The 27,756-nt window shown below is 50.2% G+C and overlaps 1 protein-coding gene across 3 annotated transcripts; it reads right to left on the bottom strand.

Annotated features, from left to right (window-relative positions):
* Positions 1-32: 32 nt before the first annotated feature.
* Positions 33-27,484, bottom strand: LOC146064924 (zinc finger protein 777-like). Of its 3 annotated transcripts, none has more exons than XM_083178944.1 (8): positions 27,332-27,484; positions 21,229-21,304; positions 21,000-21,126; positions 17,326-17,430; positions 15,014-15,127; positions 11,481-11,585; positions 11,216-11,326; positions 33-6,933 (listed from the first exon to the last, which is right to left on the bottom strand). In XM_083178944.1, exons 2-8 carry the CDS (start codon positions 21,298-21,300, stop codon positions 6,092-6,094), a joined length of 1,476 nt encoding a protein of 491 aa, XP_083035070.1. In that variant the 5' UTR covers positions 21,301-21,304; positions 27,332-27,484; the 3' UTR covers positions 33-6,091. The 3 variants fall into 3 exon arrangements, with proteins under 3 accessions (XP_083035070.1, XP_083035072.1, XP_083035071.1); XM_083178946.1 differs by having other exon boundaries at positions 27,327-27,433; XM_083178945.1 differs by lacking the exon at positions 27,332-27,484 and adding an exon at positions 21,395-22,136.
* Between the last annotated feature and the right edge of the window lie 272 nt (positions 27,485-27,756).

Raw genomic sequence — 27,756 nt, 5'->3', positions numbered from 1 at the left:
AGCACGTGAGAGAAGGCACAACGATGACTACATTCCATACAGAAACCTTTATTTATAGGCCTATCTATACAGTAATATACAGGTCAGTGTGCACTAAGCTGCGCACACTTCACAATTAGTCAAATAAAATGTGAATATACAGACACATGAGAACAAATTAACCAAGGGTCCAAGAAGCTGCCTCACGTGTGAGATCAATCAGCAGCAAAGGCCATACCCAACATGTGCAGATGTGATAAGCAATCCGTATAAATGTGGTCAAACCAAATAAGTGGGTGGGGAGGATCTTGAAACGGAAGACAATTAAAGTAAAAAGATGTATCCCAATGTGGAAGTCTATAATTATCACAACTCTACTTTCCATCCTATGCAGTCATCCCTGCAGGCATCATAGCCGCCAGTAAAGGTTTTAAGAAGACATTTGAGGACACCATAGTGACATTTTATAAGAGCCCCCATGTATATGAAGGCAACGTCTCACCTTCTGCGGCTTCCTGAAGCTCCCTTTACTGTTCAGCCCATATGAAGCCTACACTATCAACTAGGAATGGCCCTCATAATTATTTATGGTTTCTGTCCAATGTTGAATGTTTCTGCCATCAATGGAGGAGTACAGTCTGGACACATAGCATAACCCTGGTCCCGAGGGTCAAAGAACAGGGATTACCATCAGTTGATGAAACCATCAATGGTCATCCATTGCATTATTGGAAAGCGTTGATGGCCACTCGTCACAGATGGTAACCATTGATGACAACCACTACGATTGCCATCGATCCTGTCAACCAAGCACAGACTTCCTTTTGTCCAACCTGACAGTAGTCATGTCGCAACTGATACAGTGATTGTTGTCTACATAGGGCTATATTCTAGAAGGTGTCAGATTTGCCATGGAAAACGCCACAGTCTAATTGCTGAAATAATTCCGGCTCCTCTTACATGTTGTATGATGCATCTGCAGGAGAATTTGCAGCTATTTCTAGGCCATTATATATGGACTGGAGGTGCAATCATCATGCAGACATCTGCCGGGTGCTGGGACAATGCGCAGGGCATAGAGAGCATCGTACCCATTCTGTGCCATGAAAGAGATCATCGTACCCATTCTGTGGCATGAAAGAGATCTTACTTTATTAGTAGTGTATTAGTTATCCATCTCTTTCATCAAAAAGCTAAATATTATTCCAGTTTTCCAGTTAAACCTGCGTTACCCAGCCCACTGGTAAATGGAATGTACACGTGACCATGGAGGGGTCTGTGGTCATACTGCTCATATCCTCACTCCATACGGAAAGTGATAACTTTGCATCCCTAGAACGTGATGTATTAGATGCAGTTGCTCGGATGTGGCATCTGGGTCTTGGCCAGCCAACACTTGATAGAGTTTTATTTTGTTAGTAATGTGTTCTAGACTCCCACCCCAAGTGCTTGAGTCTTTAGGTCCTGGGACAAGAATGTGTTGTCTAGATGTACACCAAGACCATCTTTCACTCATCGCCTCCTCTCTGTTGCGGAGATGATTGCATGCCCCCCAAGGATCCCACTTATGAAAGATGGTCATGTTATAAGAACGCTAAACGAAGAGGTAAGACGTCCAAAATCATGGTGGCATTCACCTCTCAAACCGACGCAGCTCCCGTCAGCCTATCATAGCTGATCTTTACCAGTGAGAAGACCAGAAGCACAATATTCTATTCTTCTTTCTGCTTACGGAAAACTAGACCAAAGGCACTAAAGATGGCAGCTATGATCCCAGAATTAGAGCTGGAATGCCAGTTGAGCACATGGCAAGTCTTGGTGAAATGTCTCCTCGTTTCACGCTTATACTAATAGACTAATTGGCACAGTCCCTCAAAATAAAAATGTCAGAAAACTCGACATAGATGGTTGTCAAATATACTTGGTGATCGGCAAGCAATGCAAAACTTGAGACACTACTGGGGATATAATGATGTTCCCAGCTGCGCTAAAGCATGGAACCATATACACACTGACCAACAGCCTGAGAACAGTATCGGAGACAGATGATGTTGCAGCTGATGGCACATGACCAAGCTCATCCAAAATCTCCTAATTGCCTTCAGAGAGGCAGTGCAGGGGATAGTTACTGCCTGTCAGGTCCTGAGTTTGTTAAGTTTTCCCACAGCCTTCCAGTGGACCTTTCTGACTGGTCGCATCAGATGTGACCATACCAGACAAGTGGTTAAATAGGGAGCTCTAGAACAGGATTGGATCTGAAAGTCATGTGCTGCATAGTGACACTGTGAATGGATGAATCAGTCTCAGCTGATTTCAGGCAAGATGGGGAGGCCCTTGCTATGATGGACCTCAGCTGCAGCGGAGTCTGGAGATAGCAGTCCACCAGCCAGTAATTTGGCAGAGCCAGGTAGGGAAGGAGGGTCTAAGTACATGACTTTTGACACCGCAATTCCTGAGAGAGAAGTTCAGGCGAGAGCGTGACCAGATAATAGGAGGCAGATTATGTGTTACGGTACATTCACCTTTTCAGAGGGCAAATTCTATAGTAGGAACTTCAATTGCATGGAGCACTGGTTTAAGACCCTCTGCAAGTATTTGGATCCTCATATTATTTAGGAAGGTTTCGGATGATGCAAAATGGAGAGGACGTTCATTGGGACTGTAGAAGCCTGACCGCCGAAGGCAAGATGTTTTTTTCCTGATCCTTCTTACATGTAGTGCCAACAAAATCCATGGACAAAGGTTTAGTGTCCTGCTTCCGAATATAACAGTGGACTCTCCATCACCGATCAAGGTTAGCTAATGGACCCCTGGCAAAAAGGTTCGGAGTTAAATGCAGGTGGTCCAGAGGTCACTGACCTGCCCATTGGTGTGGCTAGTTTGTATGAAGCGGGAAGCAGCCAAGGCCTGGGTTACTGGTAGATGGGGCAAAGTACTGGGAGGAAAGGTGAGAGAAGGCTCAGAGAGGAGGAGACCTGGAATATATAGAAGCACACTGCCAGTACAATATGCACAAATGCTCTCCTATGATGGCCGTCTCCCCTCCATAAGCCTGAGGTCTCGAGCAGCATTTACACGTGTGACCACAGACCTGTCCATTTTCATGATTTCCAGTTGTGTGACACAGGCAGAGTGGTTACACAGTTCCCCTTTATAAAGCAATGGGCCTTGCTAGGGCAGGGCACACGGGGTTCTATGTGGTGATTAGAGGTAGTTGTGCGCAGATGGCATAACTGTCGTATCCCAATATACCAAGGTGGTTCCCTTGTAGTACCCATCTGATGCTGTAGGAGGAGCTAGTCATGCACTAAGATGGACTGTATGCAGTCACAATGGCTCCGTCATCTTACTGCCAGCAATAGGGTTATTGGAGGTGATTCTGGTTGACTCGCAAGGATGCAAAGTCAACCAGACATCGCCGATATGCCCCCCCGTAGTACACCTCTGTGGTGTCTCAGATCTGCTGGCGACCTTTGCGGGAAGCTGCCCGCGAGTACACGCAGTGGAGCGTGTCAATCAGAATGGGGGCCATAATACCAATATGAAGTCCAATAGTTGTGTTTTCGGGCCTAATTAATTTTAGTACACAAATGCAATGGCAATCCTCTAGGCTACAGCGCTAATGTCGGCAAATGATGCTGTAGCCCAGGAATGAAAAGAGAAGTCTACCAGAGCCATCGGAAGCTAAAATTCTCCATGCAAGCAGCATCGCAGCAGCACCTTCACGTATGCTCATTGTGACTGCGGTTTACCGATAATCGCTCTGTTGCGTGAACATCGCCATTGCACACAAACATGAATCAGACCCTTTGGGCCCGATTCAGAATGTGTCACAAAAATCCCTATTCCCCATTTCCACACTTCATATCAGATTGCAGTTTCAGTGCTGGCCAGGGCAGCTACCGGGCAACAGTGATCCTGGTGAGGTGGTTACTGGGAGGTCAGGCGTGATGTGATCCCGGTGAGGTGGTTACTGGGATGTCAGACGTGATCCTGGTGAGGTGGTTACTGGGATGTCAGGTATGATGTGATCCTGGTGAGGTGGTTACTGGGATGTCAGGCATGATGTGATCCCGGTGAGGTGGTTACTGGGATGTCAGGCATGATGTGATCCTGGTGAGGTGGTTACTGGGAGGTCAGGCGTGATGTGATCCTGGTGAGGTGGTTACTGGGAGGTCAGGCGTGATGTGATCCTGGTGAGGTGGTTACTGGGATGTCAGGTGCGATGTGATCCTGGTGAGGTGGTTACTGGGATGTCAGGCGTGATGTGATCCCGGTGAGGTGGTTACTGGGATGTCAGGCATGATGTGATCCTGGTGAGGTGGTTACTGGGAGGTCAGGCGTGATGTGATCCTGGTGAGGTGGTTACTGGGAGGTCAGGCGTGATGTGATCCTGGTGAGGTGGTTACTGGGATGTCAGGTGCGATGTGATCCTGGTGAGGTGGTTACTGGGATGTCAGGCGTGATGTGATCCTGGTGAGGTGGTTACTGGGATGTCAGGCGTGATGTGATCCTGGTGAGGTGGTTACTGGGATGTCAGGCATGATGTGATCCCGGTGAGGTGGTTACTGGGATGTCAGGCATGATGTGATCCCGGTGAGGTGGTTACTGGGAGGTCAGGCGTGATGTGATCCTGGTGAGGTGGTTACTGGGAGGTCAGGCGTGATGTGATCCTGGTGAGGTGGTTACTGGGAGGTCAGGCATGATGTGATCCTGGTGAGGTGGTTACTGGGATGTCAGGCGTGATGTGATTCTGGTGAGGTGGTTACTGGGATATCAGACGTGATCCTGGTGAGGTGGTTACTGGGATGTCAGGCACAATGTGATCCTGGTGAGGTGGTTACTGGGATGTCAGATGTGATGTGATCCAGGTTAGGTGGATACCGGGATGTCCGGTTAGGTGGTTACTGGGATGTCAGGCGCGATGTGATCCTGGTGAGGTGGTTACTGGGATGTCAGGCGTGATCCTGGTGAGGTGGTTACTGGGACGTCAGACGTGATCCTGGTGAGGTGGTTACCGGGATGTCCGTTTAGGTGGTTACTGGGCTGTCAGGCATAATCCTGGTCAGGTGGTTACTGGGACGTCAGACGTGATCCTGGTGAGGTGGTTACTGGGATGTCAGGCGTGATCCTGGTTAGGTGGTTACCGAGATGTCCAGTGAGGTGGTTATTGGAATGCCAGGCATGTGTGTGTGGGTTGGAGGGGGCACAGTCCAGTACATTCTAGATCTTACTCTGAGGCTGCTAATGTTTGAAGCTGCAGTCTGCGTGGATTAATCACCTATATTGGGCCTGATTCTGTCGGACATTTGGCTGCCGGCTTATTACCTTATGCTGATGTGACTTGGTACCCATCTATGGTGTGTGGCCATCTGCCATAGGCCGCACTGCTCGCTATTATCCCATCAAAAGCTGCCATATTTAGTATCAGGACATACACTCACCCCGTGCGCACACCCTTCCAGACAGCACTCTATATGCGCCCAGGTGTGTCTGCGCAGTAACCGCCCAGAAATCACTGTCAGGGAAATCTGCCACTAGATGATCAATTCCTCCACAATGTCATTGTGTGTGTGTATGTGTGTTAGTGTGTGCGTCAGCGCGGTATAGAGCACGCGCAGTCTGCGGTTACCTTTTGCGGCTGTTGGCAGGTTACCCCCCATGTGTACGGGATCAGGGTGACATGAGAGACCGCTAGGACCATCCACTCACCATACTTAGCTTATTACTGATGTATTCCACTACAGACTGATGTTCCCCTGATACCTAGTTACTGTGTAATGGCAGTAGCAGCGAGTGTGTACAAGGCCGTCACTGCTCCTCCCGGGGAGGTCACTGCATGCAATATGCTACTATTTTCAGCAGAATGACACAACTACAGGGCAGAGTTCGGACACCACAAAGTCAGGAAGAGAAGCCTACTCCAGACCAGACTGCGGCTCAGCGCCTGGGATCTACATTTGGTTGTGGTGCTGACAGATAAACACCGCCAGGACAGAGATCAGGTGAGGTCTCCCCCTTGATTCTTCTCTGCGTGGGGACGCTCCATGCAGCTGTAAACCTCACCAATCTCCTGAGTTCAGAGCTGGACTCTTAGCGTCTAGAAAACGCGTCACTTTTCTGGCCACAGAGTCTTCCAAGTCAGTTTCCGACGTTCTACTAACCTCTGGTGAGACTTCTGGTGACCGAGGAGGCTGGTCTTTTGCCGGAAGCTCTTCCCGCATTCAAAGCAGATGAAGGGCTTCTCTCCGGTGTGAGTCCTCTGGTGGACAGTGAGGTGTGAGTTGACGCTGAAGGTTTTGTGGCACTCGGGGCACTGGTAAGGCCTCTCCCCGGTGTGCGTCCTCAGGTGGACTTTGAGATGGTAGGATTTAGTGAACCTCTTACCGCACACCTGGCATCCGTACGGGCGCTCTCCGGTGTGCGTCCTCTGATGGACTTTCAGATGGGCACTCTTGTGAAAGCGTTTCTCGCACACGAGGCACTTGTACGGTCTCTCCCCTGTGTGAATCCTCTGGTGGATTTTCAATTTGTAGGAGTTGGAGAAGCCCTTCCCGCAGTCCCCACATATATACGGAGCAGGGCAGCTCCTAATAATGGTGGGAGGCGCCGGCGGTGGCACGATGTAGTCCTCTCCATCTTCGTGCTGCTCACATGCCCACGTGGCATGGACAGTCTGGTGTAGGAGCAGGGTTTCGCGCTCGCTGAAGCTCTGCTGGCACTGCGAGCACTGGAACGGCCGGGCCTGTGAGGGGCTTGACGGGTCATTGAAGTCATAGGCGCACTCCGATATGGGCTGACCGATCCTAAATATGGACTGGCATTTCCGGGGACGTGGGAGCCGGATCGGCGACGGGTTGTCCCACTCTTCGAGGGAGCCGTTTTCTAACTCAAGCTCGTTGGGCTGATGACTAGGCCGGTCCTCGTCAGCTGGGCTGCTTACAAAGCTGTTATCTGTGAGGGTAAACACAACCGTTATAGCAGCTAATCAACATTTATCATCAATAATTGGTGGCTGGAAGCAATGGAAGAGGAATATTGCATTGTCTTGCGCTGGGGATGGAGGACAGACATTTGTCTGAAATATTCTCAGAGTGTTTATCCTTAACCAAATATCCTGGGCTGTCTCTCAATCCCCTGCGGCCGGCAGCCATGCTGGGTGTGGGGGACTTGCAGTGCATGGGTCAAGGATGCCACAGCAATGGAAATTACAGCATTGTCCTAAAAAGGGGAGGATACACACCTGCAGTGATTATGGGGGGAATTCAGACCTGATCGCAAGTCTGCAAATTTGCAGCGGCCAGCAATCAGGTAGATGCTGCCTTGCTAAAGTGAAATCCTACCTTGCGAATTTATGTGTACAACTGTCAAAGACCGCAGCCATGCGAAAAATGTCCAAATCCACCCGTAAGAAGCTCACCATCTAATGCTTTTTTCACTAGTCACCAGTCATCGCAAAATCGCAAACTAAAAGTAGCCAGAAACTTACCCCCCACCCCCAACAGGCTTTAGCACACCCGACACTCCCAGCATTTTCCCGCACACTCCAGCATTTTTCCCGATACTCCCAGTGTTTTCCCCGATACTCCCAGTGTTTTCATGGACACACCCAGCGTTTTCCCCGATACTCCCAGTGTTTTCCTGGACACTCCCAGCGGTTTCCCAGACACTCCCAGCGGTTTCCCAGACACTTCCAGCGGTTTCCTAGACACTTTCAGCGGTTTCCCCGACACTCCCAGCGGTTTCCCCGACACTCCCAGCAGTTTCCCCGACACTTCCAGCTGTTTCCCGACACTTCCAGCAGTTTCCCTGACACTTCCAGCGGTTTTCCCCCGATACAACCAGTGTTTTCCTGGACACTCCCAGTGGGTTTCCCCGACACTCCCAGCGGTTTTCCCCGACACTCCCAGCGGTTTCCCCGACACTCCCAGCGGTTTCCCAGACACTTCCAGCGGTTTCCTAGACACTTTCAGCGGTTTCCCCGACACTCCCAGCGGTTTTCCCGACACTCCCAGCAGTTTCCCCGACACTTCCAGCTGTTTCCCGACACTTCCAGCAGTTTCCCTGACACTTCCAGCGGTTTTCCCCCGATACAACCAGTGTTTTCCTGGACACTCCCAGTGGGTTTCCCCGACACTCCCAGCGGTTTTCCCCGACACTCCCAGCGGTTTCCCAGACACTTCCAGCGGTTTCCCAGACACTTCCAGCGGTTTCCCCGACACTCCCAGCGGATTCCCCGACACTTCCAGCAGTTTCCCCGACACTTCCAGCTGTTTCCCGACACTTCCAGCAGTTTCCCTGACACTTCCAGCGGTTTCCCCAACACTCCCAGCGGTTTTCCCCCGATACTACCAGTGTTTTCCTGGACACGCCCAGTGGTTTTCCCCGACACTCCCAGCGGTTTCCCCGACACTTCCAGCGGTTTCCCCGACACTTCCAGCGGTTTCCCCGATACTTTCAGCGGTTTCCCCGATACTACCAGTGTTGTCCCGGACACTCCCAGTGGTTTTCCCCGACACTCCCAGCGGTTTCCCCGACACTTCCAGCGGTTTCCCTGACACTTCCAGCGGTTTCCCCGACACTCCCAGCGGTTTCCCCAACACTCCCAGCGGTTTTCCCCGATACTCCCAGTGTTTTCCTGGACACTCCCAGTGGTTTTCCCCGACACTCCCAGCGGTTTCCCCGACACTTCCAGCGGTTTCCCCGACACTTCCAGCGGTTTCCCCGACACTCCCAGCGGTTTCCCGGACACTCCCAGCGGTTTCCCCGACACTTCCAGCGGTTTCCCCGACACTCCTAGCGGTTTCCCAGACACTCCCAGCATTTTTTTTTTGGCACGCCTGCATTTTTCTTAACACTCCCACTAAACACCCAGTTTCCATCCACAGACGCCTTCAATCACCTTGTGGACGATGTGCAAACAGAAAAAGTAGCAGATTTCCTTGCTGGACGGCGCCATGCACGCAAGTTGCGGCCCAAATGCAGTACATTGATAATCACCCGGTGCGCATATCTGCAGCCTTGCGATCAGGTCTGAATCGTACCAGATGAGAGGACTAAAAGGGGTCGATCACTTGTCAGGCAGACCGCCATTATAACGCTAGGAAGAATATATGTAGTGCTGAATGTTGCCATTAAACTAATTGCCATGCTCCTGTCCACAGGTTTTTAAAGTCGGTCCTCAGGACCCCACACAGTGCATGTTTTCCAGGTCTCCTCACAGAATCAAGTGAAATAATTGGCAACCTGTGGATCTTTTAAAATGGGTCAGTGAGTAATGAGCGCACCTGTCGGGTGACCTGGAAAACGTGGAATGTGTGGGGTGCTGGGAACCGAGTTTGAGAACCACTGCTCTAGTCTAACTAGATGGTTATCCATTTGTGTTACTCCTTGTGGTGTGTCTACCCTCTACCATACCTTTATGTCACCTGCAGAAAGGCATGCTTCTCCTTCTATATGATTTGCAATGTCACCAGCATAGATATTAAAGAGCACTGGTCCAAGTACAGATCCCTGGGGTACTCCACTGGTAACATGTCCCTCCGTAGAATGCAGACCATTTACTACAACTGTCTGTTTCCTATCCTGCAACCAGGTTCTTATCCTTTCCACTGGTTTATAATGCAATCCCATACCTTCCAGTTTATTTAACACCGTATAGAAAATAGAATATCTCAAGATATGAAATCTGGGCACTTTAATAAGAGAGGGTAATACTCCCCTGTTAATGTGTTAGGTCCTGATGTCTTTCTTCACTTTCCTTGTTCCATATAGGTACATGAAATGACAAGAGAAAGGAGATAGAGGCAACTCCCCTCGCGTAACACTGTTACTTACTCAGAACTGTCGTTTTGATTGCATGTAAGGAAACGATGTGGACAACACACATTACAGCATCGTTTCCAGGTCCCACCGGTCCTATACAGTTAAGTGGCTCCAGTGAGGGTTTCGTTTATCAATAACGGATACTTGTTTTTATTCAATACAGTATCCACATTGTATCAATTTTTTCATCTTCTACGGGATAATACCCCATCTTCCCTTGGAGGAAGGAAAGAAATGTGAGGAGAAAGATCCACCTTATATGCCATCAAAACTACAGTTCTGAGTGAGTAACAGGATTTAGGAGATTTACCGCACCATATACATATCGACTACGGTTTCAGGTACACCACATACGGTGTGATATGTGCTGTTAAAGTGTAAATCCTGTGAGTGTCTCTTGAAGGGGGACAACCCCCATACCAAAGTTGCCTTATATACTGTTCAGCTATTTTGTTTCAAACTAATTCTTATTGGCTATATAGTCAAACAGTGTTACACGAGGGGAGTTGCCACTATCTCCCTTCTCTTGTCATTTCATGTACCTATATGGAACAAGGAAAGTGAAAAAAGACATCAGGACCTAACACATTAACAGGGGAGTATTAGCCTCTCTTATTAAAGCGCCCATATTTCATATATTGAGATATTCTTTTTTCTATACGGTGTTATCTAGGGGTGTCCAGGTGGTTCCCTTCATCTCATAAGAAATACAGGCAGTTTTTTTGCGCAGATAAGTCTAACCCCATTCTTTTCAAAATCAGTTTATTTAACAGTATACGATGTGGGACGGTGTCAAATGTCTTACTACAGTCCAGTCCCCCCCATCTATTATGTTTGTCATGGAGTCAATAAGGTCAATAAGATTTCTTTGACATGATCTCCCCTCAGTAAATCCATGCTATTTGGGTTCCAGTAAGTTTATTGACTTAAGATATTCCACAACTCTTTATTTTAATAGTGTTTCCATTTCTTCCCTACTACTGACTGGTCTGTAGTTACTTACCCCTGACTTGCTTCCACTATTGTGCAGTGGTACTACATTTCACTCTTTTCCAGTGCTGTGTAATTACTTCTATAGGTAGTGACTGGTTGAATAATTCTGTTATTAATGTTACCAGCACATCTTTTAATCTCTTTTAGTATGCTTGGATGTATCCTATCTGGCCCCAATGAGTTAACCACTTTCAGTTATGAGAGTACTGTTCTTCTCCTCTGTAAATCAACTGTCATCTACATTATTTTTAGGGATGTCCTTGCATTCCCGGGAGCCCGCCTTTCTATGGGCGTGCCCATCATTTTTGTGGGCACGCCCATGAAACGCCGGGTGTCCACTCCGGAATGCACCTAGTCTTATTATTCCTCCAATTGCTTTTCTCCTTTCCCTCAGAAGATAACAGACAGGGAAACTTACCGGTGTGTGGCTCATTCAGGATCTCCTCATCCGTTTCCTGGACATTCAGCCAGAAAGGCTCAGCGTCCCCTCCTATAGTGACAGAAATACTCGATCTCATGTCTTCTTCACCTGAGGATCAGATGGAGTGCAGAAGAAGGTTTTCAACATGTCCGTCCTACAGCCATTACCCCCAGGTCCTACTTATCTCACAAAGTGGCATCGGTGCATCAAATTGAATGAAAGGTAGTGCTGATCCCCACCATTTTGTCGCCCTGTCATTTACCTAGATCCTTCTCTCCATCCCCAGGCTCCGGTTCGGGGCAGGCCTCGAACACCAGATCGTCTGGCTTTATCCGCAGAAAGATGTCTGGCTTTACCATGGGAACCTCTGAACAAAGAAAGAGGAGTGAAGATTTCTGTAGAGCGCACCAAAAGGCTCAGAATGGGCTTGTGCTGTGTAGTAATCTCTAAGATGGACAGTCGCTGGGTCATCTCCACTCTTAGAGCACTTAGAGTTACCCCTGAAACCTATGGTGCACAATAAAATAAACCTCTAGGGTCTGGACCAGTGGTGGGATCCCAAATGGGTCCCAGGATCCGATTGTCACATGCTCCTCTTTGGAGCTGCCTGATGTGAAGGCCCAAAAACAAGTATGCAGTGACAGCTCAGATAGGGTTGATAAACAATTTTCTAGACGCGTTGCACACATTTTAAGCAGTCTAGTCTGTCACCTGAGCAGTGGAAGGTTATACAGATATGGTGAGAGATAGAGGTGAGGTAACTGTCAGTCACAGGAGAGGACGAGTTATACGGATACGGGGAGGGATAGAGGTGAGGTAACGGTCAGTCACAGGAGAGGACGTTTTATATGGATACGGGGAGGGATAGAGGTGAGATAACTGTCAGTCACAGGAGAGGACGCGTTATAGGGATACGGGGAGGGATAGAGGTGAGGTAACTGTCAGTCACAGGAGAGGACGTGTTATACGGATACGGTGAGGGATAGGGGTGAGGTAACGGTCAGTCACAGGAGAGGACGTGTTATACGGATACAGTGAGGGATAGAGGTGAGATAACTGTCAGTCACAGGAGAGGACGTGTTACACGGATACGGTGAGGGATAGAGGTGAGGTAACTGTCAGTCACAGGAGAGGACGTGTTATACGGATACGGTGAGGTAATGGTCAGTCACAGGAGAGGACGTGTTATACGGATACGGGGAGGGATAGAGGTGAGTTAACTGTCAGTCACAGGAGAGGACGTGTTATACGGATACGGGGAGGGATAGAGGTGAGATAACTGTCAGTCACAGGAGAGGACGCGTTATACGGATACGGTGAGGGATAGAGGTGAGGTAACTGTCAGTCACAGGAGAGGACGCGTTATACGGATACGGTGAGGGATAGAGGTGAGGTAACTGTCAGTCACAGGAGAGGACGTGTTATACGGATACGGGGAGGGATAGAGGTGAGATAACTGTCAGTCACAGGAGAGGACGCGTTATAGGGATACGGGGAGGGATAGAGGTGATGTAACTGTCAGTCACAGGAGAGGGCGTGTTATACGGATACAGTGAGGGATAGAGGTGAAATAACTGTCAGTCCCAGGAGAGGACGTGTTATACGGATACGGTGAGGGATAGAGGTGAGGTAACGGTCAGTCACAGGAGAGGACGTGTTATACGGATACAGTGAGGGATAGAGGTGAAATAACTGTCAGTCACAGGAGAGGACGTGTTACACGGATACGGTGAGGGATAGAGGTGAGGTAACTGTCAGTCACAGGAGAGGACGTGTTATACGGATACGGTGAGGTAACGGTCAGTCACAGGAGAGGACGTGTTATACGGATACGGGGAGGGATAGAGGTGAGTTAACTGTCAGTTACAGGAGAGGACGGGTTATACGGATACGGTGAGGGATAGAGGTGAGATAACTGTCAATCACAGGAGAGGACGCGTTATACGGATACGGTGAGGGATAGAGGTGAGGTAACTGTCAGTCACAGGAGAGGACGTGTTATACGGATACGGTGAGGGATAGAGTTGAGGTAACGGTCAGTCACAGGAGAGGACGGGTTATACGGATACGGTGAGGGATAGAGGTGGGGTAACTGCCAGTCACAGGAGAGGACGTGTTATACGGATACGGTGAGGGATAGAGTTGAGGTAACTGTCAGTCACAGGAGAGGACGTGTTATAGGGATACGGTGAGGGATAGAGGTGAGGTAACGGTCAGTCACAGGAGAGGACGTGTTATACGGATACGGTGAGGGATAGAGGTGAGGTAACGGTCAGTCACAGGAGAGGACGTGTTATACGGATACAGTGAGGGATAGAGGTGAGGTAATGGTCAGTCACAGGAGAGGACGGGTTATACAGATACGGGGAGGGATAGAGGTGAGATAACTGTCAGTCACAGGAGAGGACGTGTTATACGGATACAGTGAGGGATAGAGGTGAGGTAATGGTCAGTCACAGGAGAGGACGGGTTATACAGATACGGGGAGGGATAGAGGTGAGATAACTGTCAGTCACAGGAGAGGACGTGTTATACGGATACAGTGACGGATAGAGGTGAGGTAACTGTCAGTCACAGGAGAGGACGTGTTATACGGATACGGTGAGGGATAGAGTTGAGGTAACGGTCAGTCACAGGAGAGGACGTGTTATACAGATACGGTGAGGGATAGAGGTGGGGTAACTGCCAGTCACAGGAGAGGACGTGTTATACGGATACGGTGAGGGATAGAGTTGAGGTAACTGTCAGTCACAGGAGAGGACGGGTTATACGGATACGGTGAGGGATAGAGGTGAGGTAACTGTCAGTCACAGGAGAGGACGTGTTATACGGATACAGTGAGGGATAGAGGTGAGGTAACGGTCAGTCACAGGAGAGGACGTGTTATACGGATACAGTGAGGGATAGAGGTGAGGTAATGGTCAGTCACAGGAGAGGACGGGTTATACAGATACGGGGAGGGATAGAGGTGAGATAACTGTCAGTCACAGGAGAGGACGTGTTATACGGATACGGTGAGGGATAGAGTTGAGGTAACGGTCAGTCACAGGAGAGGACGTGTTATACGGATACGGTGAGGGATAGAGGTGGGGTAACTGCCAGTCACAGGAGAGGACGTGTTATACGGATACGGTGAGGGATAGAGTTGAGGTAACTGTCAGTCACAGGAGAGGACGTGTTATAGGGATACGGTGAGGGATAGAGGTGAGGTAACTGTCAGTCACAGGAGAGGACGTGTTATACGGATACAGTGAGGGATAGAGGTGAGGTAACGGTCAGTCACAGGAGAGGACGTGTTATACGGATACAGTGAGGGATAGAGGTGAGGTAATGGTCAGTCACAGGAGAGGACGGGTTATACGGATACGGTGAGGGATAGAGGTGAGGTAACTGTCAGTCACAGCAGAGGACGGGTTATACGGATACGGTGAGGGATAGAGGTGAGGTAACTGTCAGTCACAGGAGAGGACGTGTTATACGGATACAGTGAGGGATAGAGGAGAGGACGTGTTATATGGATACAGTGAGGGATAAAGGTGAGGTAACTGTCAGTCACAGGAGAGGACGTGTTATACGGATACGGTGAGGGATAGAGGTGAGGTAACTGTCAGTCACAGGAGAGGACGTGTTACACGGATACAGTGAGGGATAAAGGTGAGGTAACTGTCAGTCACAGGAGAGGACGTGTTATACGGATACAGTGAGGGATAGCGGAGAGGACGTGTTATACGGATACAGTGAGGGATAAAGGTGAGGTTACGGTCAGTCATGTCGGAGATTACACATAATAACTACCTGAGTTGGAGTTAATACATGATGCAGGCTGCTGAGGCTTCTGGGACTCTGATTTACCTTCTTCCACCACTTCTCGAATCCACAATGAGATGTCTGGGTTAAAAACAGGTGCACCTGTGGAGAGGCACACTATGCTGTTTAGTCCTGTATGTATGCCAGATCCAACAGAGAGGCTCTGTGTGGGCGTGCCCAGCACAACAGCGAGGCTCTTCATGGGCGTGCCCGGCACAACAGAGAGGCTCTGCGTGCCCGGAACAACAGAGGGGCTCTGCGTGGGCGTGCCCAGCACAACAGCGAGGCTCTTCATGGGCGTGCCTGGCACAACAGAGAGGCTCTGTGTGGGCGTGCCCAGCACAACAGCGAGGCTCTTCATGGGCGTGCCCGGCACAACAGAGAGGCTCTGCGTGGGGGTGCCCAGGACAACAGAGAGGCCTAGCGCGGGGGTGCCCGGCACAACAGAGAGGCCATGCGTGGGTGTGCCCGGCACAACAGAGAGGCCATGCGTGGGTGTGCGCGGCACAACAGAGAGGCTCTGCGCGGGTGTGCCCAGCACAACAGAGAGGCTCTGCGCGGGTGTGCCCAGCACAACAGAGAGGCTCTGTGTGGGTAGGCCCGGCACAACAGAGAGGCTCTGCGCGGGTGTGCTCAGTACAACAGTGTGTTGTATTAATAAGATCTGAGTGTGGTGTATTAGTGGTTGGGGATCTGAGTGTGGGTATGGTGTATTAGTGAGAGGAGATATGTGTGTGGGCATGGTGTATTAGTGGGAGGGGATCTGAGTATGGGTATGGTGTATTAGTGGGAGGGGATCTGAGTGTGGGCATGGTGTATTATTGGGAGGGGGGTCTGAGTGTGGGCGTAGTGTAAAAGTGGGAGGAGATCTGACTATGGGTGTGTTGTATTAGTGGGAGGGGATCTGAGTGTGGTGTATAAGTGGGAGGGGATGAGTGTGGTGTATAGGTGGGAGGGGATCTGACTATGGGCGTGGTGTATTAGTGGGAGGGGATGAGTGCGGTGTAAAAGTGGGAGGGGATCTGAGTGTAGTGTATTATACCCCTTTTCCACTAGCCTAAATATCCCGGGTTTTTGCACGGGAGCGCGCAAAACCCGGGATTTTAGGAAGGTGGAAACACTCGCTGGAAAAATAACCCAGGTCGTGAGACCCAACATTTCTACCCAAGTAGCGACCAGTCACTGTGCAGTGTTAACGGGTAACCGGGGTCGATGCGACCCAGGTCCTGTTCACTACAGTGCAAAAGCCGGCGCTGGGAGATGCTCTAATTTCCCAGCGCCACCCCGACCCCACCTCCTGGTGATGTCACTCGCCCGGCATTATGCCGGGTGGGGACTCTAGTGTGAATGGGTTGGCAAGCCGGGTCATACCCAGGTTGTACCCGGGTACAAAATCCCGGGTGCGACCCGGCTTGCAGATGGAAAAGGGGTATTAGTGGGAGGGGACCTGAGTGTGGGCATGGTGTATCAGTGGAAGGGGATCTGAGTGTGGTGTATCAGTGGGAGGGGATCTGAGCGTGGTGTATCAGTGGGAGGGGATCTGACTACGGGGGTGGTGTATTAGTGGGAGGGGACCTGAGTGTGGTGTATCAGTGGGAGGGGATCTGACTACGGGGGTGGTATATTAGTGGGAGGGGATCTGACTATGGGGGTGATGTATCAGTGGGAGGGGATCTGAGCGTGGTGTATCAGTGGGAGGGGATCTGACTATGGGGGTGATGTATCAGTGGGAGGGGATCTGAGCGTGGTGTATCAGTGGGAGGGGATCTGACTATGGGGGTGATGTATCAGTGGGAGGGGATCTGAGCGTGGTGTATCAGTGGGAGGGGATCTCACTATGGGGGTGGTGTATTAGTGGGAGGGGACCTGAGTGTGGTGTATCAGTGGGAGGGGATCTGACTACGGGGGTGGTGTATTAGTGGGAGGGGACCTGAGTGTGGTGTATCAGTGGGAGGGGATCTGACTACGGGGGTGGTGTATTAGTGGGAGGGGACCTGAGCGTGGTGTATCAGTGGGAGGGGATCTGACTACGGGGGTGGTGTATTAGTGGGAGGGGACCTAAGCGTGGTGTATCAGTGGGAGGGGATCTGACTACGGGGGTGGTATATTATTGGGAGGGGATCTGAGTGTGGTGTATTAGTGGGAGTGGACCTGAGTGTGGTGTATCAGTGGGAGGGGATCTGAGCGTGGTGTATCAGTGGGAGGGGATCTGACAATGGGGGTGGTGTATTAGTGGGAGGGGACCTGAGTGTGGGTGCGGTGTATCGGTGGGAGGGGATCTGATGGCGGTGTGGCGTTACCTGCTGTGAGGATATTCTTCTGCTCTTTCCGTCTCTCCGCAGCCTGTGCTGCCCCTTTTATCTCCTCCACCCGCAGAAGCTGCTCTGGGTTGAGGATAGTGTAACCTGTGCAGAGACGGGAGCTGTTAGGGCTGTCAGACACAATATAGACCAGGAGACACCATATATCCCTGTATATGCACATCAGTCACTATGGGGGAAATTTACTAAAGGAAATTTGTAAAAAATAGGTGTATTTGTATCCAGAAATACACTTATTTTTGACATTTACTATCCCGAAAATACGGCAATTCGTATTCGTATTGATGTGCTATCAATACGAATACGAATTGCCGTGTTTTCGGGATAGTAAATGTAAAAAATTAGTGTATTTCTGGATACAAATACACCTATTTTTTACAAATTTCCTTTAGTAAATTTCCCCCTATATATAGGGTTACTTATCATATGAATAACAGTCATACGGGTCCCTTACTAGACCACTGGGGCACACTTATACGCGGACATGTATGGTGGGGATAATGCACAATATCAGTTATTGACGTGTGCATGTCCAGTCTGTGACACGGACATGTGTATGCTTACCCTGCAGTATAGCCTAGAGAGGGGACAGTAGGAGTCTGCCAGAATGGGGCGATGGGACACACCAGCGCGCGAGTCGCTCGCGCGTATGAAGGCCCGTCTGTCCACTAGCCTGCGCCAGCACATGAGATCTGGCTGGCTGATGGCGGCTCCATCTGTATGTCTGTCTGTAATCACCTAGTTTGTCTTATCCCTGTTGATTCCAATTGTAAAGTGCAATGGAATCTGCTGCGCCATATAACAAACTGTAAGGGAATCTGCTGCGCCATATAACAAACTGTAACGGAATCTGCTGCGCCATATAACAAACTGTAACGGAAACTGCTGCGCCATATAACAAACTGTAACGGAATCTGCTGCGCCATATAACAAACTGTAACGGAATCTGCTGCGCCATATAACAAACTGTAACGGAATCTGCTGCGCCATATAACAAACTGTAACGGAATCTGCTGCGCCATATAACAAACTGTAACGGAATCTGCTGCGCCATATAACAAACTGTAACGGAATCTGCTGCGCCATATAACAAACTGTAACGGAATCTGCTGCGCCATATAACAAACTGTAACGGAATCTGCTGCGCCATATAACAAACTGTAACGGAATCTGCTGCGCCATATAACAAACTGTAACGGAATCTGCTGCGCCATATAACAAACTGTAACGGAATCTGCTGCGCCATATAACAAACTGTAACGGAATCTGCTGCGCCATATAACAAACTGTAACGGAATCTGCTGCGCCATATAACAAACTGTAACGGAATCTGCTGCGCCATATAACAAACTGTAACGGAATCTGCTGCGCCATATAACAAACTGTAACGGAATCTGCTGCGCCATATAACAAACTGTAACGGAATCTGCTGCGCCATATAACAAACTGTAACGGAATCTGCTGCGCCATATAACAAACTGTAACGGAATCTGCTGCGCCATATAACAAACTGTAACGGAATCTGCTGCGCCATATAACAAACTGTAACGGAATCTGCTGCGCCATATAACAAACTGTAACGGAATCTGCTGCGCCATATAACAAACTGTAACGGAATCTGCTGCGCCATATAACAAACTGTAACGGAATCTGCTGCGCCATATAACAAACTGTAACGGAATCTGCTGCGCCATATAACAAACTGTAACGGAATCTGCTGCGCCATATAACAAACTGTAACGGAATATGCTGCGCCATATAACAAACTGTAACGGAATATGCTGCGCCATATAACAAACTGTAACGGAATCTGCTGCGCCATATAACAAACTGTAACGGAATCTGCTGCGCCATATAACAAACTGTAACGGAATATGCTGCGCCATATAACAAACTGTAACGGAATCTGCTGCGCCATATAACAAACTGTAGAGGAATCTGCTGCGCCATATAACAAACTGTAACGGAAACTGCTGCGCCATATAACAAACTGTAACGGAATATGCTGCGCCATATAACAAACTGTAGCGGAATATGCTGCGCCATATAACAAACTGTAACGGAATATGCTGCGCCATATAACAAACTGTAACGGAATATGCTGCGCCATATAACAAACTGTAACGGAATATGCTGCGCCATATAACAAACTGTAACGGAATATGCTGCGCCATATAACAAACTGTAAATAGTAACTAAATAGGGACAGTACAGAGATATCGTAGGGACAGTAGAAAAAGTATAGGGACAGAGATACAGATATAGATACAGTGCGCAGAGCAGTACAGGCATATTCCACAATATAGCACTAGGCATTAGCGCTCATCTACTACACCACACCCTCACCACACCATGCCTGGCTGCACCCCCACTGTACTACACCACACCCCCACACACCACGCCTGGCCACACCCCCACTGTACTAAGCCACCCCCTACTGTACCATGCCTGTCCGCATCCCCACTGTACTACACCACACCCTCACAGCACCACGCCTGGCTGCACCCCCATTGTACTACACCACACCCTCACCGAACCACGCCTGCTCGCACCCCCACCACACAAAGCCTGGCCACACCCCCCACTGTACTACACCACACAACGCCTGGCCGCACCCCCACTGTACTACACCACACCCTAACCGCACCACGCCATGCCAGCCCTTCTCTGTCCTCATTCCGCCTTTCCAGGGAGCACAGAGTCACAATGCGTTCGGGCCGCCGATGTTTTGTGTCTGCGCATGTGCGAGCGGGGCGTACGGCCAAATCCCGCATGATATGTGAACACTCCGAACAGGGGGTGGAGAGGGGCGTGAAGGGCTATTTGGGCTCATTAACATATGCATACCCCCCGCGTTTCATGGGCGTTCCCATGAAAACGCTGGGCGTACGTATGGTAATGCGGCCGTGACGCACGTGTAGGGGGCGGACATATGACATCGCCGGATGTCAGCTGCCCGCCCAGATCCCTGCTTTTGCACGGAGAAATGTCCGTGTGGTCTGAGGATGCGGGAGCTGGTGGAGCACTCGGTCCTGCATTTGATGGTCTGCGACCATCGAATGATGGGGGAGGTTCCCTTAGATGGAGGAGGCGTATTCCATGAAAAATACACGTGCGGTCCGTTCGGCCAGCTTCTTACCGCATACGGACGGAGTTGGCGATCCGTATGGAAGGCGGGGTTTCGCACGCACGGTCCTGGCCGCATAATCGTCTCCAGCCGCAACGATCAGAATAAGGGCCAATGTGCACAATATATCTTTCCCAAAACCCAATGTACACCCAACACTAACTGTGCCTACTGCCCATGCAGCTGATTTCATTGCCTATTATACACTAGAAAACACTATTTTATTGAGTGGCTACTATGAGGCCCATTAATGCCCCAGGAACCACCAGCTCACCAGGTCCATAGACACCTGTGCGATGGAGCGTTCATGGGTCTTATCTCAGCTAGGGGGTCTCTATCCTGGGGGGCTGCTATGGTTTGTGTGTCTGCTTGGGGACCCGGTACCTGACTGGGATCGAATCGCTGCAGCCTGCCCTGACTGTCAGGCCAAGTTCCATTACTACGTTTTACGGCTCATCTTTTCCTGTGCGCTGTGACCCCAGCTACCTGGATGATGACTTTCTATGCAGGGATATAAGCCTCTCACCCATGGTCAGCAGCGCGGCGTGGATCTCCCGCATCACATTCTTGTACAGCTCCTTCTGCCAGTCCTCTAACACCCCCCACTCCTCGGCAGAGAAGCAGGCCGCCACATCATGGAAGGTCACCAGGGCCTGGAAAATAAGGAGGGGAAAACAGCATGGCGTTCTCAATGTGAGGGGTGTACCGCAATTGGCATCGCCTACCGTGCCACTATCTGTATGTTTTTCTCTTACCCGTACTGATACCTGCTGGTGCAGGATGGTGCCTACCAAGCTGGGGTCAGACGATTCCGTCAAGTCCGCCATGGCCCTGGGGAATAATACACATAGTTGGTTCTTATGGCTACTGCACCAACAGAGCCACCGATTCCCACAACCATGTTGTTCCACTAAGACTCACCTATGTCCTCCTCAGCTTCCCTAAGAATGTTATAGACCCTGCTGCAGACCACATGGCTTATCGGTTTGGGAAGGGGTCTGGTTTATAAAGCTCTCGTACAATGTTCCATGAAGCTCTGCCTGGTTCCTCAGTGACAGAGCATAATCGCAGAGAGATGATAGACTTGTGGTGGCCACCATAAGGTCAGACGCAATCAGTGGCATATCAGTGCGGCTATACACCCTGGGCCGGCGACCCTCTGCCCCTCACCGGCGGTGAAGGTGACATCACTCAACAAGTGCCGGGAGAAGAGATATGGGTGCCGGGCATATACTTAGGCCTTTCTATGTAGGCAAGCTGCTTCTCAATGCCCCCCACAAGCTGGACCATACACCTAGACTAGACTAGCATAGTCTTTTCCTTTAGCAGCCCTATTAACCACCTCAGGGACAAACAAGTTCAAGACAGGTGGCAAACAACTATGGACACTATAATGTGGGGAGTGATTGCTAATGAGCGACACTACGTAACAAAGCTGATGTCAGAGCTTAACACACCACACTTATAAGTCTGATTGTTTGTTACTAACTGCACATTAGGGAGTTTTATTGTTATACGGTGACGGTAATGAGTATCCATTACACGGTCACAGGAATTAGTGACAGTATAGCTATGGTGAAGATGATGAGCGAGGGTTGCACGATGAAGGTGATGAGCGATGGTTGTACGGTGAAGGTGATGAGCGATGGTTGTACGATGAAGGTGATGAGCGATGGTTGTACGGTGAAGGTGATGAGCGATGGTTGTACGATGAAGGTGATGAGCGATGGTCGTACGGTGAAGGTGATGAGCGAGGTTTGTATGGTGAAGATCATGAGTAACCATTTTACAGTGAAGGTGTTGCGTGAATGTTGTATGATGAAGGTGATGAGCGAGGGTCGTACGGTGATGTTGATGAGTGATGGTTGTACGGTGAAGGTGATGAATGTACGGTGAAGGCAATGAGCGATGGTTGTACTGTGAAGGTGCAGAGTGAGGGTTGTACGGTGAAGGTGATGAGCGATGGTTGTACGGTGAAGGTGATGAGTGAGGGTTGTACGGTGAAGGTGATGAGTAAGGGTTGTACGGTGAAGGTAATGAGTGAGGGTTGTACGGTGAAGGTGATGAGTGAGGGTTGTACGGTGAAGGTGATGAGTGAGGGTTGTACGGTGAAGGTGATGAGCGATGGTTGTACGGTGAAGGTGATGAGTGAGGGTTGTACCGTGAAGGTGATGAGTGAGGGTTGTACGGTGAAGGTAATGAGCGAGGGTTGTACGGTGAAGCAGCAGAGTGAGGATTGTACGGTGAAGGTGATGAGCAATGGATGTACAGTGAAGGTGATGAGTGAGGGTTGTACGGTGAAGGTGATGAGCGATGGTTGTACGGTGAAGGTGATGAGTGAGGGTTGTACTGTGAAGGTGATAAGTGAGGGTTGTACGGTGAAGGTGATGAGCGATGGTTGTACGGTGAAGGAGCAGAGTGAGGGTTGTACGGTGAAGGTGATGAGCAATGGATGTACGGTGAAGGTGATGAGTGAGGGTTGTACGGTGAAGGTGATGAGTGAGGGTTGTACTGTGAAGGTGATGAGTGAGGGTTGTACGGTGAAGGTGATGAGCAATGGATGTACAGTGAAGGTGATGAGTGAGGGTTGTACGGTGAAGGTGATGAGCGATGGTTGTACGGTGAAGGTGATGAGTGAGGGTCGTACGGTGAAGGTGATGAGTGAGGGTTGTACGGTGAAGGTGATGAGCGATGGTTGTACGGTGAAGGTGATGAGTGAGGGTTGTACGGTGAAGGTGATGAGCGATGGTTGTACGGTGAAGGTGATGAGTGAGGGTTGTACTGTGAAGGTGATGAGTGAGGGTTGTACGGTGAAGGTGATGAGCAATGGATGTACAGTGAAGGTGATGAGTGAGGGTTGTACGGTGAAGGTGATGAGCAATGGATGTACAGTGAAGGTGATGAGTGAGGGTTGTACGGTGAAGGTGATGAGTGATGGTTGTACTGTGAAGGTGATGAGTGAGGGTTGTACGGTGAAGGTGATGAGCAATGGATGTACAGTGAAGGTGATGAGTGAGGGTTGTACGGTGAAGGTGATGAGCGATGGTTGTACGGTGAAGGTGATGAGTGAGGGTTGTACGGTGAAGGTGATGAGCGATGGTTGTACGGTGAAGGTGATGAGCAATGGATGTACAGTGAAGGTGATGAGTGAGGGTTGTACGGTGAAGGTGATGAGCGATGGTTGTACGGTGAAGGTGATGAGTGAGGGTTGTACTGTGAAGGTGATAAGTGAGGGTTGTACGGTGAAGGTGATGAGTGAGGGTCGCACGGTGAAGGTAATGAGTGAGGGTTGTACGGTGAAGGAGCAGAGTGAGGGTTGTACGGTGAAGGTGATGAGCAATGGATGTATGGTGATGGTGATGAGTGAGGGTTGTACTGTGAAGGTGATGAGCGATGGTTGTACGGTGAAGGTGATGAGCAATGGATGTACAGTGAAGGTGATGAGTGAGGGTTGTACGGTGAAGGTGATGAGCGATGGTTGTACGGTGAAGGTGATGAGTGAGGGTTGTACGGTGAAGGTGATGAGTGAGGGTCGCACGGTGAAGGTAATGAGCGAGGGTTGTACAGTGAAGGAGCAGAGTGAGGGTTGTACGGTGAAGGTGATGAGCAATGGATGTACGGTGATGGTGATGAGTGAGGGTTGTATGGTGAAGGTGATGACTGAGGGTTGTACGGTGAAGGAGCAGAGCGAGGGTTGTACGGTGAAGGTGATGAGCAATGGATGTACGGTGAAGGTGATGACTGAGGGTTGTATGGTGAAGGTGATGACTGAGGGTTGTACGGTGAAGGTAATGAGCGAGGGTTGTACGGTGAAGGAGCAGAGTGAGGGTTGTACGGTGAAGGTGATGAGCAATGGATGTACGGTGAAGGTGATGACTGAGGGTTGTATGGTGAAGGTGATGACTGAGGGTTGTACGGTGAAGGTAATGAGCGAGGGTTGTACGGTGAAGGAGCAGAGTGAGGGTTGTACGGTGAAGGTGATGAGCAATGGATGTACAGTGATGGTGATGAATGAGGGTTGTATGGTGAAGGTGATGACTGAGGGTTGTACGGTGAAGGTGATGAGTGAGGGTTGTACGGTGAAGGTAATGAGCGAGGGTTGTACGGTGAAGGAGCAGAGTGAGGGTTGTACGGTGAAGGTGATGAGCAATGGATGTACGGTGATGGTGATGAGCGAGGGTTGTACGGTGAAGGTGATGAGTGAGGGTTGTACGGTGAAGGTAATGAGCGAGGGTTGTACAGTGAAGGTAATGAGCGAGGGTTGTACAGTGAAGGTGATGAGCGATGGTTGTACAGTGAAGGTGATGAGCGATGGTTGTACGGTGAAGGTGATGAGCGTGGGTTGTATGGTGAAGGTGATGACTGAGGGTTGTACGGTGAAGGTGATGAGTGAGGGTTGTACGGTGATGGTGATGAGCAAGGGTTGTACGGTGAAGGTGATGAGCGATAGCTGTACGGTGATGGTGATGACTGAGGGTTGTACGGTGAAGGTGATGACTGAGGGTTGTACGGTGAAGGTGATGAGCGAGGGTTGTACGGTGATGGTGATGAGCGAGGGTTGTACGGTGAAGGTGATGAGTGAGGGTTGTACGGTGAAGGTATTGAGCGAGGGTTGTACGGTGAAGGTGATGAGCGATGGTTGTACGGTGAAGGTGATGAGCGAGGGTTGTACGGTGATGGTGATCAGTGAGGGTTGTACGGTGAAGGTAATCAGTGAGGGTTGTACGGTGAAGGTGATGAATGAGCGTTGTATGAAGAAGGTGATGAGCGAGGGTTGTACGGTGATGGTGATCAGTGAGGGTTGTACGGTGAAGGCGATCAGTGAGGGTTGTACAGTGAGAGTGATGAATGAGCGTTGTATGAAGAAGGTGATGAGCAAGTGTTGTATGGTGACTGTGATTATGATGGTCTGTAGGATGAGAGGCACTATGATGATGGAAAGTCAGACGTGGGGCACTATGAGGGAAACTATGATGGGAAACAGTATAATGGGGGCAGTAGCAATGAGAGACACCATGACAGAGGGCACATTGATGATGGTCTATAGCAGGGATGGGGAACCTTCGGCCCTCCAGCTGTTCTGAAACTACACATCCCAGCATGCCTTGTAACAATTTTGCTATGTGGTCATGCTACAATTATTGCAGGGCATGCTGGGATGTGTAGTTCATCAACAGCTGGAGGGCCGAAGGTTCCCCATCCCTGGTCTATAGGATTAATGGCACTATGATGGGAAGTCGGATGAGTGGCACTATGATGGGTTAGCAGTATAATGGGGGCAGCAGGAATGAGGGGCACTATGATAGGGGGCAGTAGATATGAGGGGCACTATGATAGGGGGCAGTAGATATGAGGGGCACTATGATAGGGGGCAGTAGATATGAGGGGCACTATGATAGGGGGCAGTAGATATGAGGGGCACTATGATAGGGGGCAGTAGATATGAGGGGCACTATGATAGGGGGCAGTAGATATGAGGGGCACTATGATAGGGGGCAGTAGATATGAGGGGCACTATGATAGGGGGCAGTAGATATGAGGGGCACTATGATAGGGGGCAGTAGGAATGAGGGGCACTATGATAGGGGGCAGTAGATATGAGGGGCACTATGATAGGGGGCAGTAGATATGAGGGGCACTATGATAGGGGGCAGTAGGAATGAGGGGCACTATGATAGGGGGCAGTAGGAATGAGGGGCACTATGATAGGGGGCAGTAGATATGAGGGGCACTATGATAGGGGGCAGTAGATATGAGGGGCACTATGATAGGGGGCAGTAGATATGAGGGGCACTATGATAGGGGGCAGTAGATATGAGGGGCACTATGATAGGGGGCAGTAGGAATGAGGGGCACTATGATAGGGGGCAGTAGGAATGAGGGGCACTATGATAGGGGGCAGTAGATATGAGGGGCACTATGATAGGGGGCAGTAGATATGAGGGGCACTATGATAGGGGGCAGTAGATATGAGGGGCACTATGATAGGGGGCAGTAGATATGAGGGGCACTATGATAGGGGGCAGTAGATATGAGGGGCACTATGATAGGGGGCAGTAGGAATGAGGGGCACTATGATAGGGGGCAGTAGGAATGAGGGGCACTATGATAGGGGGCAGTAGATATGAGGGGCACTATGATAGGGGGCAGTAGGAATGAGGGGCACTATGATAGGGGGCAGTAGGAATGAGGGGCACTATGATAGGGGGCAGTAGATATGAGGGGCACTATGATAGGGGGCAGTAGATATGAGGGGCACTATGATAGGGGGCAGTAGATATGAGGGGCACTATGATAGGGGGCAGTAGATATGAGGGGCACTATGATAGGGGGCAGTAGATATGAGGGGCACTATGATGGGGGCAATATAAGGGGGTCAGCAGCAATGGGGGGACTATGGTGGGGGCTGTGTAAGGGGGCAGTAGCAATAAGGGGCACTAAGATGGGGGCAGTGTAAGGGGGCAGCAGCAATGGGGGGCACTATGGTGGGGGCAGTATAAGAGGGCATCAGCAATGGGGTGACAATGGTGGGGGGCTGTGTAAGGGGCAGTAGCAATAAGGGGCACTATGATGGGGGCAGTATAAGGGGGCAGCAGCAATGGGGGGACTATGGTGGGGCAGTATAAGGGGGCACTATGGTGGGGCAGTATAAGGGGGCAGCAGCAATGGGGGGACTATGGTGGGGGCTGTGTAAGGGGGCAGCAGCAATAAGGGGCACTATGATGGGGGCACTATGGTGGGGCAGTATAAGGGGCAGCAGCAATGGGGGGACTATGGTGGGGGCAGCAGCAATAAGGGGCACTATGATGGGGGCCTCTCAGGCCTGGGGGACACCATGTTGTGGAGCACACACCTTACCTGTCCAGCTCAGCAGATGTTCTTCTTCTGGATTTTATCTTCCAGAGCAGGGAACATTAGGCAAAGGCTGATATCTGCTGCGCATGCGCCAGAGAAAGTGACTGGGGAGCGCGCACATGCGCAGTACGGCGCTGCTTCTGGCTTGGGCACAAGTGCGCTACGGCCGGCTCAGCGTGTACGGCGCATGCGCACTACTGTGTATCTCGTGGTGGCTGTTGCGCCATCTTTGTTATGGGCAATGCGTTACTCTGAGTACCTGCTTGCTTGCAATCTTCTTCATACTCTATTCACCCCACATACCGCTGCCCGGAGTCCTCTCCTCCATACAGGAGAGCATGGTACCTGGCAGATCGCTACTGCAGGCTATCTGTGTCTGTACATCTCAGCATGCTGTTGTTATTATTATTAATAATAATAATTATTAT

The sequence above is a fragment of the Crinia signifera genome, chromosome 3, assembly GCF_055691185.1.
Source record: "Crinia signifera chromosome 3, ASM5569118v1, whole genome shotgun sequence".
In the NCBI taxonomy this organism is placed as follows: Eukaryota; Metazoa; Chordata; class Amphibia; order Anura; family Myobatrachidae; genus Crinia; species Crinia signifera.
Note: the sequence above shows the minus strand (reverse complement) of the source record. Positions and strands in the feature narration are given on the sequence as shown.